The sequence below is a fragment of the Prosopis cineraria genome, unplaced genomic scaffold (assembly GCF_029017545.1).
Source record: "Prosopis cineraria cultivar Desert tree isolate PC_DT_omini unplaced genomic scaffold, ASM2901754v1 PC15, whole genome shotgun sequence".
Lineage (NCBI taxonomy): Eukaryota > Viridiplantae > Streptophyta > Magnoliopsida > Fabales > Fabaceae > Prosopis > Prosopis cineraria.
The window spans coordinates 2,594,293-2,610,508 of NW_026555346.1; the positions used below are offsets into that span (position 1 = coordinate 2,594,293).

The 16,216-nt window shown below is 34.9% G+C and overlaps 2 protein-coding genes across 4 annotated transcripts; one reads left to right on the top strand and one right to left on the bottom strand.

Annotated features, from left to right (window-relative positions):
- Positions 1-1,026: 1,026 nt before the first annotated feature.
- On the top strand, positions 1,027-5,203 carry LOC129294710 (TOM1-like protein 3). The gene is given in 10 exon segments (XM_054933174.1): positions 1,027-1,079; positions 1,353-1,451; positions 1,560-1,673; positions 2,450-2,595; positions 3,397-3,478; positions 3,621-3,706; positions 3,793-3,990; positions 4,377-4,545; positions 4,548-4,775; positions 4,778-5,203. Coding segments are annotated over 9 exon segments (1,233 nt in total). The 5' UTR covers positions 1,027-1,079; positions 1,353-1,427; the 3' UTR covers positions 4,964-5,203.
- Positions 5,204-12,194: 6,991 nt separating this feature from the next.
- LOC129294262 (magnesium dechelatase SGRL, chloroplastic) lies at positions 12,195-15,893 on the bottom strand. 3 transcript variants are annotated; one of them, XM_054932481.1, is made up of 5 exons: positions 15,619-15,893; positions 13,843-14,019; positions 13,557-13,715; positions 12,853-13,038; positions 12,195-12,608 (listed from the first exon to the last, which is right to left on the bottom strand). In XM_054932481.1, exons 1-5 carry the CDS (start codon positions 15,772-15,774, stop codon positions 12,600-12,602), a joined length of 687 nt encoding a protein of 228 aa, XP_054788456.1. In that variant the 5' UTR covers positions 15,775-15,893; the 3' UTR covers positions 12,195-12,599. The 3 variants fall into 3 exon arrangements, with proteins under 3 accessions (XP_054788456.1, XP_054788457.1, XP_054788455.1); XM_054932482.1 differs by having other exon boundaries at positions 12,195-12,591; positions 12,892-13,038; positions 15,619-15,892; XM_054932480.1 differs by having other exon boundaries at positions 12,195-12,550; positions 12,892-13,038; positions 15,619-15,890.
- Between the last annotated feature and the right edge of the window lie 323 nt (positions 15,894-16,216).

The following is a 16,216-nucleotide window of genomic DNA, read 5'->3' on the forward strand; positions in this document are numbered from 1 at the left end:
GCTTTTTGATGTTTTGCGCAAATTCGTTGGCTTTGACAACAAAGGACTTAGGTTGTTTTATACTGTCCTATTTGTAGAGAAATTTTTCCCCCTTTTTAAATGTAAACGACGGATCTTGGTTTGCGTGGGGTTTAAACATTTATGATTTATTTCTTATTAATGATTTTTTATCTCGTCATACATTAATTTCTGTGGTCTCAATTGTAAAGCTAGTTTTTTTTTCTTTGGTTTTGACACACACACCAATTCTGATGAGATGTTCTTCCCATCTGCTCTTTTTGCTTTTATAACTTTGATCTCTTGAAGTATAATTGGCCCGGACTGGGCAATTAACATAGAGTTGTGCGATATCATTAATATGGACCCCAGGTATCTTCCTGCTTTACCTATTACACCGGATAGATGGCTATACTCTATACCTTCATTTTTTTCTGTAACTCCCGTGCTTGGGTCCACATTTATTGACTTGAGATATGTTGTGTGTGAATTTATTTCCTGAATAGTGTATAACGGATGATAGTTGCTTAATTGTGTTTTATATACTAAAAGCGTCGGGGATTGTTTTGGCAAGTTTTTGGTGTCCACAGAGGAAAAAAAAGGTTGAACGTCCTGTTTTAAAGTTTTGAGGAAAACACTTGCATGGCACCTTTTACAAACTGTTACTGTGGGGGAACTTGAAAGTTGGGTATGAATTTTGCTTGGCCTGCTAAAGAGACTTCTGTGGTATTTTCATTAGTCCAAAAATGAATTGTTTATCCCATCAAACTCTAGTGCAAGCAAGTAAGAATCTGTGTCTGTCGTCCACCTCATTTTCTAGTATTCTCTTTTAACTGTTGTTAACGATATTCACTGGGTTGGATAAGCTGTGAATGCGTGGTGTTTCTAACGGTTGGTTTACTCATTTCTTTCCTGTTTCTGTCGTCCACCTCATTTTCTAGTATTCTCTTTAACTTGTTGTTAACGATATTAACTGGGTTGATAAGCTGTGAATGCGTGGTGGTTCTAACGGTTTGTTTACTCAGATACTCAAGAAGCGTTTGAGCAGTAAAAATCCCAAAATACAACTCCTGGCTCTTTTTGTCAGTATTTCTATTCTTCTCTAATCTTTATATGTTTTTTTCTGGTAATTTTCAATTGCAGCATGTGTGCTTAGTATAGAAAGGGTAAAGCTTTGACAGTATTGATTCTTTTTATTGTGCAAATTATGCAAAATTCTGATAATTATTTACTCTACTGTGGTTCTGAGATATTCTTCATGGAGTACTGTTAAAATTTCATTTGTTTATTGTGAATGAGGTAACAAGCAGTGGTTACTTCACCACAGATGTTTTATGTTTGAATATTTGGAGTAGGCATTGGAGACTCTCAGCAAAAATTGCGGTGAAAGTTTATTTCAGCAGATCATTGAGCGAGATATTTTGCATGAAATGGTGAAGATAGTGAAGAAGAAGGTATCTACTGACTTGTAATTACTTTCATTGTTGAATTGTGTCACTCCTGCTCCTGTATATGGAAGACTTACTTATATACTGTTTTGTTCTCTCGATCTGATTGTGCAGCCTGACTTAAATGTCAGGGAAAAGATACTGATTTTGATTGATATGTGGCAAGAAGCTTTTGGCGGTCCAAGTGGAAGATTCCCCCAGTTCTATGCAGCATATAATGAACTAAGGGTGATTGCTCTGTTATATCTATATCTTACTCTTTGTGCATTTATCAATATTTTGCAAGCCACAGTTGTACTTGTAATGGATATACTTTGGCAGATCATTCATTTTCCTACTGGATTATGGTGGATGATAATTCTTTCTACTTTTCTTACTGGAGTTATTTTAACTTGTTCTGCCTATGGGCCTGAATGTTGCTACACATTCCTGTAGTTGTTGCTTGAGTCCCAGTATCAAATTAGTATGGAATTGTGGATTCTATTAAGGTGTGTCAATAGTATAATCAACAAAATCCACGAGTTATCATTTATTTGCTGATGCCAATGCTAGGAGAGGTGTGGATCAGCCAACACCATTATAAGATTAACACGCTCACACTATCAAAAGTCCTCTTATAAAATATTAACAATGATCTCATGAGAGAACATGATGATCAAGCCATATTCTGTTTAAATTATGTAATGTAGCTCAAAGCGATTTCAGATTGATATGAAGTTTTATGAGCAAAATATGCAGAAGGAAACTTGGATGGTAATTTTGTGACAAAATCATTAAAAAGTTACTCGGTGATGTCGGATTAATTTGATTCATTTTAGTGTCAACGGATTCAATTCTCAATAGGACGTATATGTAAATTATATGGACAGATTACTTTTTTGTCTGGCTTCATATAGTTTATAACCTTATCTTAGAAGATATCTATTACAACGGTGGCTGCTATTTGGATAAGAAATAACATTGGTATTTTTTGCCTGTAATATATTATACTTAATACTTGACAGTCTGCTGGAGTTGAATTTCCGCCACGGGAAGAGAATAGGGCACCCCTGTTCACTCCTCCTCAAACCCAGCCGATTGTTTACCCTACTGCAGAATATGATGATGCTGCAATTCAAGCTTCTCTTCAGTCGGATGCTTCTGGCCTTAGGTGCTCTTTAATTGCCTTTTCATTCTTAATATTCTGATTATACTGTTTGTTGAGTGTGGCTAGCTGCAGTTCCTTTTTCTCACATTTCACACGTCTAAGAAAAATAATAGACAAGTTAAGTTAGTGTCACAATCTTATAGTTTCAATTTTTGACAGTATGGCAAATTCTAAATTTTTTGACATGATTTACATGTTCATTTCGATGATTCAAGATTTCCATTATAATATCTTTTGAATGAAGGGAGAAATATGTATTCTATCTAGGCCTCAGATTTCAGTTTATATATTTTGGATCAGTCGCTTGCTTCCTAATGGTTGGTTTTGTTACTTGGATGTACATTTTAATGTTTTTCATCAATGGTAATAATTTTCTTTGATATTGTAGCCCTGGCTTGAAAATTAAATAGAAAGGAAAATATTACATGTGTTAAAAGTTAACTTTTTGTTTTATATTTGAATGATCGTAGTGTCTTTTGACATTCTCTTTTATCATGGGATCCCTCCTTTTAGTGCTTCTGTCTGTAAACTGTAATCTAAGAACTATATTCCAGGATCAAACTTCTTCTATAATCATTGCAGTGCAGAATATAACCACTTGTGGATTCACCTTGTTGAGATGGATGTGATTGTTAACGGATATTTTATCTAGTGGAGCTATTTTTCTTTTTGTTGTTGCTACTTCTAGTATCTTTTGTTCCTTTTGTCTTTGTTTCTTGCTGGTAATAATTTCCTTTTATAAACAAATTATTTTTTTGCTTCTAATATATTTTTCCAACTAAATTTGTTTTATATTATACTTAGCCTGCCAGAGATTCAAAGTGCTCAAGGACTAGCTGATGTATTGATGGAAATGCTCAGCGCTTTGGATCCAAAAAAGCCTGAGGTGATACTGATTTTTTTTCTTGTTATTAGTTTTGCACAATAATTTTGTTTGCTGCAATAACAATTTCATATCGTTCAGTCTAAAACAGTTGGGGAAAGTTGATAATTATTTGGTATGTAATATTCTTGGTAACAAATCTCAGGGTGTGAAGCAAGAAGTAATTGTTGACCTTGTTGATCAGTGCCGCTCTTACCAAAAGCGGGTCATGCTTCTTGTGAATAATACTGCGTAAGAATATAATCTTAATAGATTATTATTTCTATTCTTTATGCGATAATAGAGTGATCAGACTGGGATGGTCGCTTAACTCTCAGGGATGAGCAACTTTTGAGCCAGGGATTGGCACTGAACGACAGCCTGCAACGTGTACTTGGCCGACATGATGATATTCAAAATGGAACTCTTAATTCAGGTGCAACTGCGAGAGGAACAGAAACCTCTGTTCTTCCGCTTGTCAATGTAAACCATGAGGATGATGAGTCGGAAGATGACTTTGATCAGTTAGCTCACAGGTGAGTCCAAAAGTTGTTTATTTTACAAGTTCTTTAGGTGTTTGCTATCTTGTCCACTGGTAAAAACATGACATGAGGAGAAAATTTGAAAAAGCTTGATCATATGATGCTGAGCTGTGAAAAAATTCATTTGTTATTTTGTTTCATTGCAGAAGTCCTTGTTATCATTGATACTCAAAAAATCTGTTTTGTATTTTTTTTGTTTATTCTGTTTCTTCTCACTTTGTTGCCCGGCCTCGTGTATTCACAGTTACACGGGCTCATGATTAGGCTTCCCATAACTGGCTGAGATACATTCATTTGGTGCAACTTTAGTTGACATATCCCTTCCCGTCCAGTTTTATCTTTGTAATTAATGTGTGAACATCGTAATTGCTGAATTGCAGGTCAAGGGATACTCATGCACTGGGTCGTAAGCCAGCCAATGACAAGGCAGAAAGTGTGAGAATAAATCAAATTCTTCCCCCACCACCAGCATCAAGGAAGCCTGTAGTCTCTGATTCTGGCATGGTTGACTATCTTAGTGGTGACGCCTACAAAGTAGACAGCTCAGAACCAGCCCCATTTCGGTTCCATCTCATTCTAGCCCTTGTCCTTCATCACCCCCTTCTCATGGCATGAGCACGTCGTCGCCAACTTTTACCAGACAAGCCGTGTATGATGAACCGTCTCCCCTTAGCAAATCAGATCACCTTCCTCCAGCTCCCTGGGACACCCAATCTTCTGGAGTACTTCCACCCCCACCATCAAAGTATAACCAGAGACAACAGTTTTTGAGCAGCAAGGTGCAGGTCATTCAAGTAGCGGATCCAATTCCTCTTACGATAGCTTGGTGGGACACGCGCAGAATTTGTCTTTGAATTCATCTACCCCAGCCAAACAAGAGAAGCCAGAAGATGCCCTTTTCAAAGACCTGGTTGACTTTGCTAAATCGAAGACTTCTTCGTCTTCAAAACCAAATAGGTCATATTGAGAAGTTGTGTTTGTATTGCTTTTGGTGGTACAGCTTCCATGCATATTGATCGAGTTTTGCCTCATATCTGAGATGACTATTTCATGCTTGCCCTTAGGAACCGTCGTATGCGATTTTTCCCCGTGCATGTGTCTAGTTTAATCCATTTGATGCATATATTCATGTATATTATTGGTCATAAAGAATTTGGTGACTCGTGTTTTCAATAATATTGGATTCTTAGCATCCAAGTTTCCTGAACATGCCTCTTTTTAAGGGTGCTTGAGCAGCTTCATTTTTCTTAGAGCTGGTATTCGGGTCAAGCTGGATGGCCATATCGAAGAAGTCCAAAAAATTTTAGAGCTGGGTTTTGTTTAGAAAATTTTTGGTTATGGGGCGTATTTGAATTGTCCAAATAAGCCAGATAAAATTTAGCATGAATGTCTAAATACTCCTTTTTTTTTTTTCTCCATTAGTGACACGAGCGAATGACAGTGTCACTCTCTTGGTCTCAATCTCAGTGCAGCATCTCGGTTTCTCTCACTCTCTTATCTAGTTCACTCTTCTCGCCCAATCCATGCTTCTTCTTCTTGCGCAGCTTGCTTAGTTCATTCAAAGTTCAGACCACCTTCAATTGGCGGACCCATGAGCTCAGGCTTTGTCTTCATCTGCCTTCGGCCTTCTGCTTTCTTCTTAGCTCGCCCAGTTCATTTAGATTTCAGATCTGATTAGGAAGGAAGAACCCATTAGCTCACATCCAGAGTCAGACCTCCATTAGCGGCATTTCCTCTGCCTCTGTTCTTCTCTTCCTCATCAGTTCATCCCAAGAGGACCAGTGTACAAACTCTAGACTAACTAAATAGAAAAATATTAATTGGATTTTTTTAAAGATGACAAATTACCAAATTAAGCCCAACGTTGAGAAGGATAGTGGATTCCGTTCAAGAGTATGCTCTATCTTCTTTCTGCTTATCTACTCCACCGTCTTCTATTTAGACCAATGCCAAGAAATATCCATGGGAAATTTGGAATGATGCCTTTACATAAGGCACATCTCCCAGCATAATAATTTTAACAATTTAATTTTAAGTTAAAAGAGAAATTGATTTTAAAAAAAAAGAAAAATAATTTTAAAAAGTTCTTGGTATTTGGAGTGGCCTAAATAAGCCAAAATTCAAGAATGTCAAGGCCGGACTAAGCTATAAAGTTTTTTTTTTTTTTTTTTAAGTTTGGGTATTTTAAGACCACTTTGAATTGAGCTTACCTCACTCAAACTATTGGCTCCAATTTTTTGAGATTCTTGTCTTGTAGCAAGCTCACAAATAAATGGGTCCAAGATTGCGATGGTTAATAGAATTGGTAATTCAGGCCAAGCTTGAATCAATTCGAAAAAAATAGGATTGAGTTTGGCTATATGAGTTTTTTAAGAGGGTAGTATATTTCAAGTCCGATCTGAATAAGTCCAGCTACTGAAATTCACAGCTCTATATATACACACATATATAAAATTGATAATTTTAATTAAGTTCGACGGGCAATCTAAATCTACCCAAAAAAAGTCAGAGCTAGGCTTAGCTATATAAGTTTTTCTAAGAGGGTAGGATACTTCAAGCCTGATCCAAATAGGCTTGGCCCATCTGAATTGCTGACCCTAATGGCTAACGCTAATTTAAACTCCACCATCAAGTTGAGTGCACATCGAAATTCTTTTGGACCACGATAGTTCAATTTAAAGTAGTGTTCAAATTAATCAATTTTTATATGGCATCGTTTTATAGAATGTTATGACTATATATATAGATATATGAAAAATTCTCACTTAGTATTTTCTTATGTTAGAATATTTTATTTAATAAAATACGAAGAACGAGGCAACCAGCCAACGAGGCATCTAATAATTATTGTTAAGGTAATTTCACATATAAATTATTGTTAATTAATTTAACATATATAAAAAATGTTAATTGAAGTTTTAATTTTTTTTAAAATATCTATATCTTTTCCTTCATGCCATTTCAAGAGTTTCTAGTAATAGAGGCGTCCTCTTTAAATATAGAGTATTTAAAAGCAAAGAATAAAAAAAAATAAGGGTATAAAATGAAAAAACAAACATAAAATTTACCCAATATTTTATATTTTAAATCAAGAAGTGCTTCTAAAAAGCCTTATATTGTAGTTCGAATGGGGTACTTATTTTATAAATTATTTATAAATTGCCCTTGTCTGACAATTCAGAAGTTAGAGCATCCGATACGAAATATTTTCCACTCTTTTTACTACAATTCAAAACATTATAATGTATGTTTTTTTGTTACAATAACCATGGACTTTCGTTTTTACCTTTAATTCTGAAAGACGATTTTTTATTCAAAGTTAAACGTAATGAGTAAAAATTCTCCTAAAGCATGATTGAAGTAAAATTTTTTGACGAACTTATTTCTTTAATGTTTAAATCTTATTCAAAAGTGCGGAAAAATAATGAAAAATATTGTATATTTTATATTAATATTAATTGATGATTTTTGATAAAAAATAAAAAACTTAGCAAAATTTTTTTTGGGGCGGGGACGAAGTAAGAGAGGCAAAAGGGGTTGAAATCTGAATGTACTCCACCTATATCAAGCTATAAGATAATTTTAAAAAAATTTCATTGTCTAAAAATATAAAATAATTTAAAAAATAAAATTTTATTAATGATACTTTTTTAATATTATCTTTCATATGAAAAGAGAATTAAAATTTTTATTTTTATTTTAAAAAAGTAAGTTTGTGAAGATCATTGTTATGTTTTATTGTTGTATATAATTTTGTCTCAAATTTATCATATAATTTGAAACGTTGGAGGGGGTTATTAAAGTGGGGTGTGGAGTGAATGTATCCTTGTTTAATTTAATAAAAGTTGACTCAATTGGTAAATACTTTTTCTGAATTACAATATAAATTGCGTTTTAGAAGTATCTCTTGATTTAAAATATAGGGAATTTGATAAATTTTATTTTATTTTATTTATACCCTTAAATTTTTTATTCCTTGCCTTTAAACATTTTGTATTTAAAAACTATGCACGTGTTATTTGGAACTCTTGAAAGAACATAAATAAAAAGATGCAGATATGTTTTTAAAGGATTAAGATTTGAACTAATATTCTTTTTAAATCGTAAATCAGTTAAGAATGATACATATTACAATCTAGAAGGAGTAACTGAGATTAGAAAGATATAAATGAGATGTAAAAAGGAAGAAAAAGATGAAGTGGTGCGCATTCCATACCCAGAAAACGATGAGGAAGTAATGATAAAGAAAAGATGAAAACATAAAAAGATTGGGTGGGTACATGGGGAAGAGACTTAGAGACTTTATTTATGAGATGTGGCATGATGAGTCGAGATGGAGGAGGCATGAATTAATGAGAGGAGAGGAAGTAATGAAGGATGAGGCGGTTGCAGGCGTGCTTAATGTGGGCACACAAGCGGATCATGATTCGTCTCTTGATTCTTCCCGATCTTTGCGCTCCCACTGCCCCCTTCTTCTTCCTCTTCCCCAGCTCCGCCATTTTCACCAACCTCAACTCTCTCTCTCTCTCTCTCTGTGGGGTTTTGCTTTTAATTTGCATGCCAAGCAGCGGTTGTAGTAGGCGCATATATATATATATGCTTTAGACAGGGAAGAGGATCGCAGGAACCTTCGTGCCACCTTCCAGCGATTTTGCCTTTTATGTCTCAAACACTTCACCTTTGCCTCATGCCATCCCCTCAACCATGTGCCGTACTTCTCAGTTATATATATTATTTGGTCCTTCATTTCCCAAACCCATTCGCTCTTTTACAATTTTACATGCTACTCACTCACTCACTCCTCCTCGTCTCTCTAGGACATGCACGTACCCGTGTCATAACTTCAACTTCAAGGTATTCGCTTTAAATTTAAATTAAAGCAACTCCACCATCATCATTAACTTCCAAAATCTTCCACCTCCACCTCACACAACAGTGTATAGCCAGGGAAATTTCATTTTTTCCCCTCCACCGTCGGGATAAAAAAGTATTTTTAGTATAACTTGTTTTTCATATTGCACTTTAATTTTGATTGAACTTCTCAATATTTTAAATTTTTAATTCTAACTTAATAAGGACATAACCTCTATAAATGAATGTTTCGACATCCAAACTAGAACCCTTTTTGCCCCAAATTAAAAGATATTTTTAAATGAGATTAGATATTTTAAAATATATGACACTTTAAAAATATTAATATTTCATTAAATAGACTTATTTTAATATTATCCGCTCTCTTTATTTAATTTAATTATGTTCCTTTCTCTCTTTAATATATTTAATAAATAAGTGACATTTTTAAAAGTTTATATTCTTGTTTTAAAAAATTAATATTGTTAAATGTATTTAATGATGTTTATTGATATATAAGATTTCATCTAAAAGTGTCTTATAATTTAGGATAAAAGAAGTATTGGCCTAACCCCTAATTTTTGTTAACTAATTATGAGAAGATTATATAGTTATTAAGTTTATCACAGTTAAAATTAATTAATTTTAATACACTGGTCCAATAAAGGCTAATTCCGCAATTGCATTTAACTTTTAATTCAACATAATTAATTAGAATCATAAAAAAAAAGATTGGAAAATAAGGGAAAGCTCATCAATTGATTTTTATGGCTTTCTGTGGATTTCAATTCTCATTAGTTTTCTTGTTGCCAAAAAAAAAAAATCCATTTTCTTCGGTATTTAAATAGTTTGTTTACGTTCAAGAGGTAAATGTATCAACTTTCGAGTCGAGCAACAGTTTTTTTTTTTTTTTAACTAGCCAGTTTACAAATCTCACGCAAAACACACAAACAAGAAGGAAGCGCGCGCGCGCGCGAGCCCAGAACATGACCTATCCAAATGCTAGATTGAAGCAATACACTACATGAATATAAACAGACAAGACGAAGCACACATTGGCGTCATATTTATAGCGATTTCAAAGAGAAGTCTCGATATTAACACAAGTGATGGGTAAGTAGATGATAAAAACTAACTAAATAGTGGTCTATGGTGATCCAGATAGACGATGGCGTATCTTCTTCACTGTGAGCTTAAAATTATGAATGACATCTCTGAGGATTCTGAGTTTGATATTATTAGTTCTCCGAACAGGCTTGCTCATCTGAATCTTCTTCTTTGAAATTACTGACCTTTCACGTTCAGGACCAGGCGCTTCTTCTGACCCAACGCTTGCTTCACGCTCTTTCATTTTGCCTTTGAGGAAGAAGGTACCTTTCTATGATAATAACAGGATGGAGGCAGATTTGTGTTCTGTACATGTGTTTTGCAGAAAGCACCGGCCCATATATATATATATATATATATATAGGCATACACAACATGGGCAAGAAACCAACGAGTATATTAATGCAGAATATTTACAAATAATTACAACGGACATTATGCCTACAGAATTCGCTAATAAAATGGGTTTAGAATATGGCAGGATCGGATTGCAATTGCAATGATGCCTTATTCCCGAAATGCCACGCACGCATTACCTCACCCCCGTAACGTCGCAACTTTATCCGTAATTTAATTAAGGACACACACCCCTCCCCCCCAATATTAGGTGATACAATATTACACATTTTAATCACGATAAATCTCGCTAAATATGTAAATCATATCCTAAATGCCAGCGTGAATGTATTTATCCCATCTTAATGTATCACTCTCTAAGGGCATTATCCTTGTTTTTAATAAAGTAGTCTCAGCCGGCAACTAATATTAATTTTTAATATTCATGTCTCATGTACTACTTTACCTCAACTTTTACGTTAGAGAGGGTTGAAAAAGTGAAAGTGAGTTTAATTCATAAAAAATATATGTATATGAAAATACGCATGGACGGCAAGGAAAGAAACCGTGGGAATAATATATAGCTGCTTCATTGAATGAAAAAAAAAATTAATCTGAACAACTTTGAATAAAAAAGAAAATCAAGACAAGGATGTATGTAAAGAGAGGACTTGACATTATTCAAAGGCAAGTAAGCCACATTCCTTCATGAAATGTATTGTTTCCATTGGTAGAAGATAGGTCCCATACACCTGTTGGGGGTTGATCGAACCCAAGTGGTGATAGGCAAGTTGATTGACAAAGTTAAGCATACGAAGCAAGTTGAGACTTTTGAAGTCGAAACCACCAAAGTCAATCCTACAAGTTGATTTGCCACCTCAGATATGTACAAGTCTTAATCGAGTTCAAAATCAACTCGTGGCATGCTGAGAATTCACCGTATAGGTTTTGTTTGGGCATCCCTTGAAGGTTGGATTGTCAAGAAAATTGATTGTCAAGAAATTAAAATAGACCAGTTTCTTTTTACTGAATCCCAAACTGTTGTAGCGCTAAGGAGAAATTGAGCAGACAATCTAATTTAACTTGTAGAAAAAAGTTGACTAGTCTTTTATGGTCCCGCACATTTTCACTAGCTCTATGACTATCCTCTATTGCGATTCTCACCGGTCCAAGTGTAGTGGGTTTGTAGCAATGTTTTCAGAACCGAACTAGATATTGAGCCAAAAAAGTCAGTGGATCACCGTTCATATGGTTCAACTGATTGGACCAATGGTCCAACCGGTGACGTAATAATTAAATTAAAAAAAAATATATATATATATATAATAATTTAAATATAAGAAATACAAATGAAATTACTATTTAACTTAAAAAAATTAAATATTTTAAGTTTATCACGAGTTAACAAGTTATATGATACAATATAATATTAAATAATTAAAAAAATTAGTCATTTTTTTAAAATTTGATAAAAAATAAAAAAAACATTTTTTTGAACAGTCAAGTTTTTGAAAACTGGATCCGGTTCCCGGTCCGACCACCGGTTCAAAACGGCTCAAACTGACTCAACTCTTAAAACGATTTTTTCCTTTGAACCAAACCGAAAACTAGACCGGTCGACGGTCCGACCGGCGCGGTCCGATTTGATTTTCAAAACAGTGGTTTATAGTTTAGAGGGAAACAAAAAGAAAAAAACAACTAAATTCTAACATTTTTAACAAATAAAAATAAGCACAATTTTTAAACATGCTTGGAGTATTGGAGCTTAAGAATTAAGGTCCATCAGTACTTATTAACTATCGTAATTGTAATTGTAATTGTAAATTTATATAAACTGCGAAAAATGGCAGTTTTCTTTCCCTGGTAACGCATAAGTTTAGCGTAGACAAGCCTCCGGGCAAAGAAGACAGGAATAGTTGCTGTAATGATATGATGATCAAATGGCCTCTATTGTACAAGAACAGTGTGTTGATATTTCCAAATGAAGACAATTGTTAAAGTGTGCAGGAAATGAATGACTCAATCATAAACGTGATCTTTGTGCAACTTTACATTTCCCTTTTCGAGTCGTCCCAAAGATTTGATTCATTCTTGCGAAGCTGAATTGAGCTGTTGGAAGAATTACGGGGAAAAATGAAATCCACATTATGAATAACCTTCGAACTCAAAGAAGGAAAGCAAAAAGAGCTTGGAAGATTGACTTTGGGCTTCGCCCACGATCTCTCCTCATCAAACCTTGCAAGTGATCCCCTTGTTTTCCCTGAAGACACAGCATGACCATTATCACCGAACTAGTTAACCCTGAAAAATTATGGTGGCTGCATAACCATTGGAATTTGCTAATGGTAAAAGCTGTGTCTGAAAACCATATAAAAATTATTCTAAAGTAAACAAGCAACTCATTTCAGTTCACTGCTAACTCTTGTTTAGTTTTTATTTCCCAAAAATACTTTTACATTTCTAAGATGATAATTTTTTTTAATAAATGCACCGATCAATAATGTCATGTATCATTTTTTTCATCTAAATATTATTAAAACACATAAAAAAATTTGAAAACACCTGGTTGAGGTAATGACAGATTCCTCTAGTAATTTTTACCTCCATAGCATCCTTGAGTGCTCCCCAACATTCCATCCTGTTGTACTTTTTAGAACTAGAATGAAAATACACTCGGACTATAGAGCCCAGCAATTCAGGATGCTCACTGAAAAGCACAGAATCTCCATGTCGAATTGCTTTCAGCACCTGTCATGCTCAAGACAGGAAGTCGTACTTATAACCATAATACCACTGACAGATTAGCAACCCTCAGAGAGAGGATGCTTTAGAGTAGTAGTGTGAAAGGATATGAAGACATTGAATAGTAAACAAGTATATAGATGTATCTTCAGGTAACAAAATCTTCTTCAATATGATACCACACCAGAAGCACACCAGCTTTTTGCAATTGGAGAAGCATTTCTTGCATAAACCAGAAAGAGCCATGAGGACAACCTATCTGATATATTAGTTAGTGTACTATGCATATGTACCAACTTCATAAGCAAATTCATTTTCATTTACCACATAATCTTGAGTAATACAACCTAAATGAATAATCTACATTTGTGATGGTTTTTTGTAGCAATTTGGGCAATGGAAAACTTTGGTAAAGCAGCTCACACGGAGGGTTCTTTCCCCAGTTTCACCCATTAACATTCATAGGAGGTAGCAAGATAAAATGGAATGTTTAGAGGGGGTGACATGGAATAAGGCAAACATACCAAAGGCATTTCCTTGGAGAATATGTGATATCTGAATTCAGCAGCTACATCCAGAAAGGGATTGGGACCACAGACAAAGCAATGAATATGAAGGCACATTTCATTTTTCACTTTCTTCCACTCAGCTACAACATCATCCTTCTTGTACCACCCTCTCAACTGCCATAGTCATTAAAGGCAAGGCAGCCATAAACTATGAATTGAGATAACTTCGGATTTTTGTAAACTTAAGCATCAGAAACTTTTATTACTTGTAAGTCATACAGGTATAATTAAAGATACATACCTGATCAAGGTTGATCACATTGGATACAGTTAAAGTCAAATTAGCTGTAAAGTCACAATGAGATAGGATGTAGGTTCTTGGAATAATACTTGCACATTTATTTATGTGATCTTCCAATAGAACAACCTTCAGTTTTGAAGCTTCAAATCTTGCTGGAGGACCCAACAGCCTAACAGCCTAGCAACATTAAGAACAATAAGCGCCCTTTTACCAGGAATATCAATAATAATCATTACATATTATATTAAATTTTTTGCCCCTCTCAGACATAAGGATGTCAGATTTTGCAACTGAAACCAAAATTCAGGAGATAAAGGTTTTTGCTGGAGCTTTTGTCACTCTAAATAAGCGAATCTTCAATAAGCAACTGTTTGAAAGGTTCTCAGCTTGCAAGAAATTCTCTCACAAAGTATATCTCTTTTGTGCATAAATCATAAAAAGCAATTATAATTTTGTAAATAAAAGGGGGAGCCAGATCACTGATTGACGAGGTCTAGCTTTTATTTTTTAACACTAGAGTCAGGCAATCATGCAATTGTGTAGCTTTTATTTATTCACTTATATGTCTTTATAACTGATTGAAGAGATCTAGCATTTACGTTTTGACTTTATTTTAAAACAAATTTAAAAACCACACAATCACATGGCCACATGACTCTAGATATTCTATTTTATCATCGAAAAGTTTTGGTTTCAAGAAAAAATCTGCAGGAAGAACTTGTGCCCCAGAAGTTTGTGGACATGTAGAATATTGACACATTCATGTCAGTAAGCTAAAGGCGATTAGTGTTGTGTGAAACAATGTATTCGACTTCTTAGGAATAGGACACGCCATCATATTAAGAGCTAAATTTTCATGAAAAAAAAGGGATTTGAGGAAAGAAAAACTCAGAAATTTACCAAAATCAAATTTATCGTACAATGCAAGGACAAAAAAAATATGAAGACAGAACCAAGCACTACCATGAAAGCAAAGGATCAGGCCCTAAGAAGTATGTCTGGCCAAAAAAAATGAAAGACCGTAGCAAGTGCGGGTGCTAGCACAGCAAGATCTGAAACGTCCGTATCAAATTTAAAATTGCAGGTATTGTTAAGATGTCAAGTGTGAGTGCACTTAATGTGGGAAGGCCCGCCTTGAACTTGACATCTAACAGTTATAAATTGGAGTTTACAAAATGTGTTGAACGAGTACACTACTCCTTTTCTGAGTTGTCCATGCTTCATGGATTAGACTTCAAGAGGATAGTTTTCTTCCGATTATAAAGCATAAGCATGCATATTTATTGCAGGATCTCACATTGTGGATCCTTAAACTTCAAATGGTAGAATGCAGCGTCGAAAAAGCATTAACGAACTTGAAACGACTGAGAAAAGCATCTCTTCGGGCGTAAGATATAAGCCCCATCGTTTTAATTCAGCAAACACAAACTACCGAGGAGAGAAGACTGCAAAACTAGCAGTTTCATGAGCTAAGAGATTTCATGTGTAGCTACATCAAGAGTTAAGGGACTGAGGAAAGCAGGAACGAAAACATCTTGGCATGTAACACCCATTATACATTAACTAAAGCGCAGATTCTAAAACAATAAAATTTATGAGCAAAGAGACATCACAACTAGCGACATTGAACATGGAATTCTATACAATCCTAAATTTCCCTCATAGCTCACACTAGCTGGTAATCCCGAAATGCCAGCAAATGAGTGTGAGTACAGGGCATGCCGTTTCAAACTAGAATAAAATTGATTAATTAGCAGAAGATAGAGCAGGGGTTACCTCAGAAACGAGGGTGTTGTAGGACGCGGAAGCTTTGGTTATGGTGGATAAAAGAAAAGGTCTACTTCTATTGGATGATTTTGAGACGAAATTGGCGCTGAAGAGTTCCCTTGATGGTGAAAAAGAAAAGGCATTGCAAGCACAATGGGTAGCCATGGAAGATGCATAACACAGTCGTTTTCTTCATTTTCCACAGGCCACCATTGTCTTCTTTCAGGCCTTCTCCTAAAGAGAGAAGCCGAGTGAGGGGAAGGAAAGAGGGGTGATTTGGGCTGTCGTGCATGGGACCCCACGGCCTAAAATTTCTGTCAATCAATTCCCTCCACACGATATCATTATTATTAATTTTTTCTTTTTGTTTTTGGAACTTAAAAAATCAGTCTTTTTTTTTTTTTAATTAAGAAAATACCGGTGAGCGGAGGACGGAGATTGGTCATGGAGATGATGGTTGTGCCACGTCATCGAACAGCTTGAATTTTCGATTGCTTATGGATAATGTGATGATGTGGCTTTTATTGGGCCAAGAATTCGCGAGAAGCAGATCCGACCTCCTTAATAAATTCAACAATTCTTGAGATAGCATTTTTTTTTAATTATC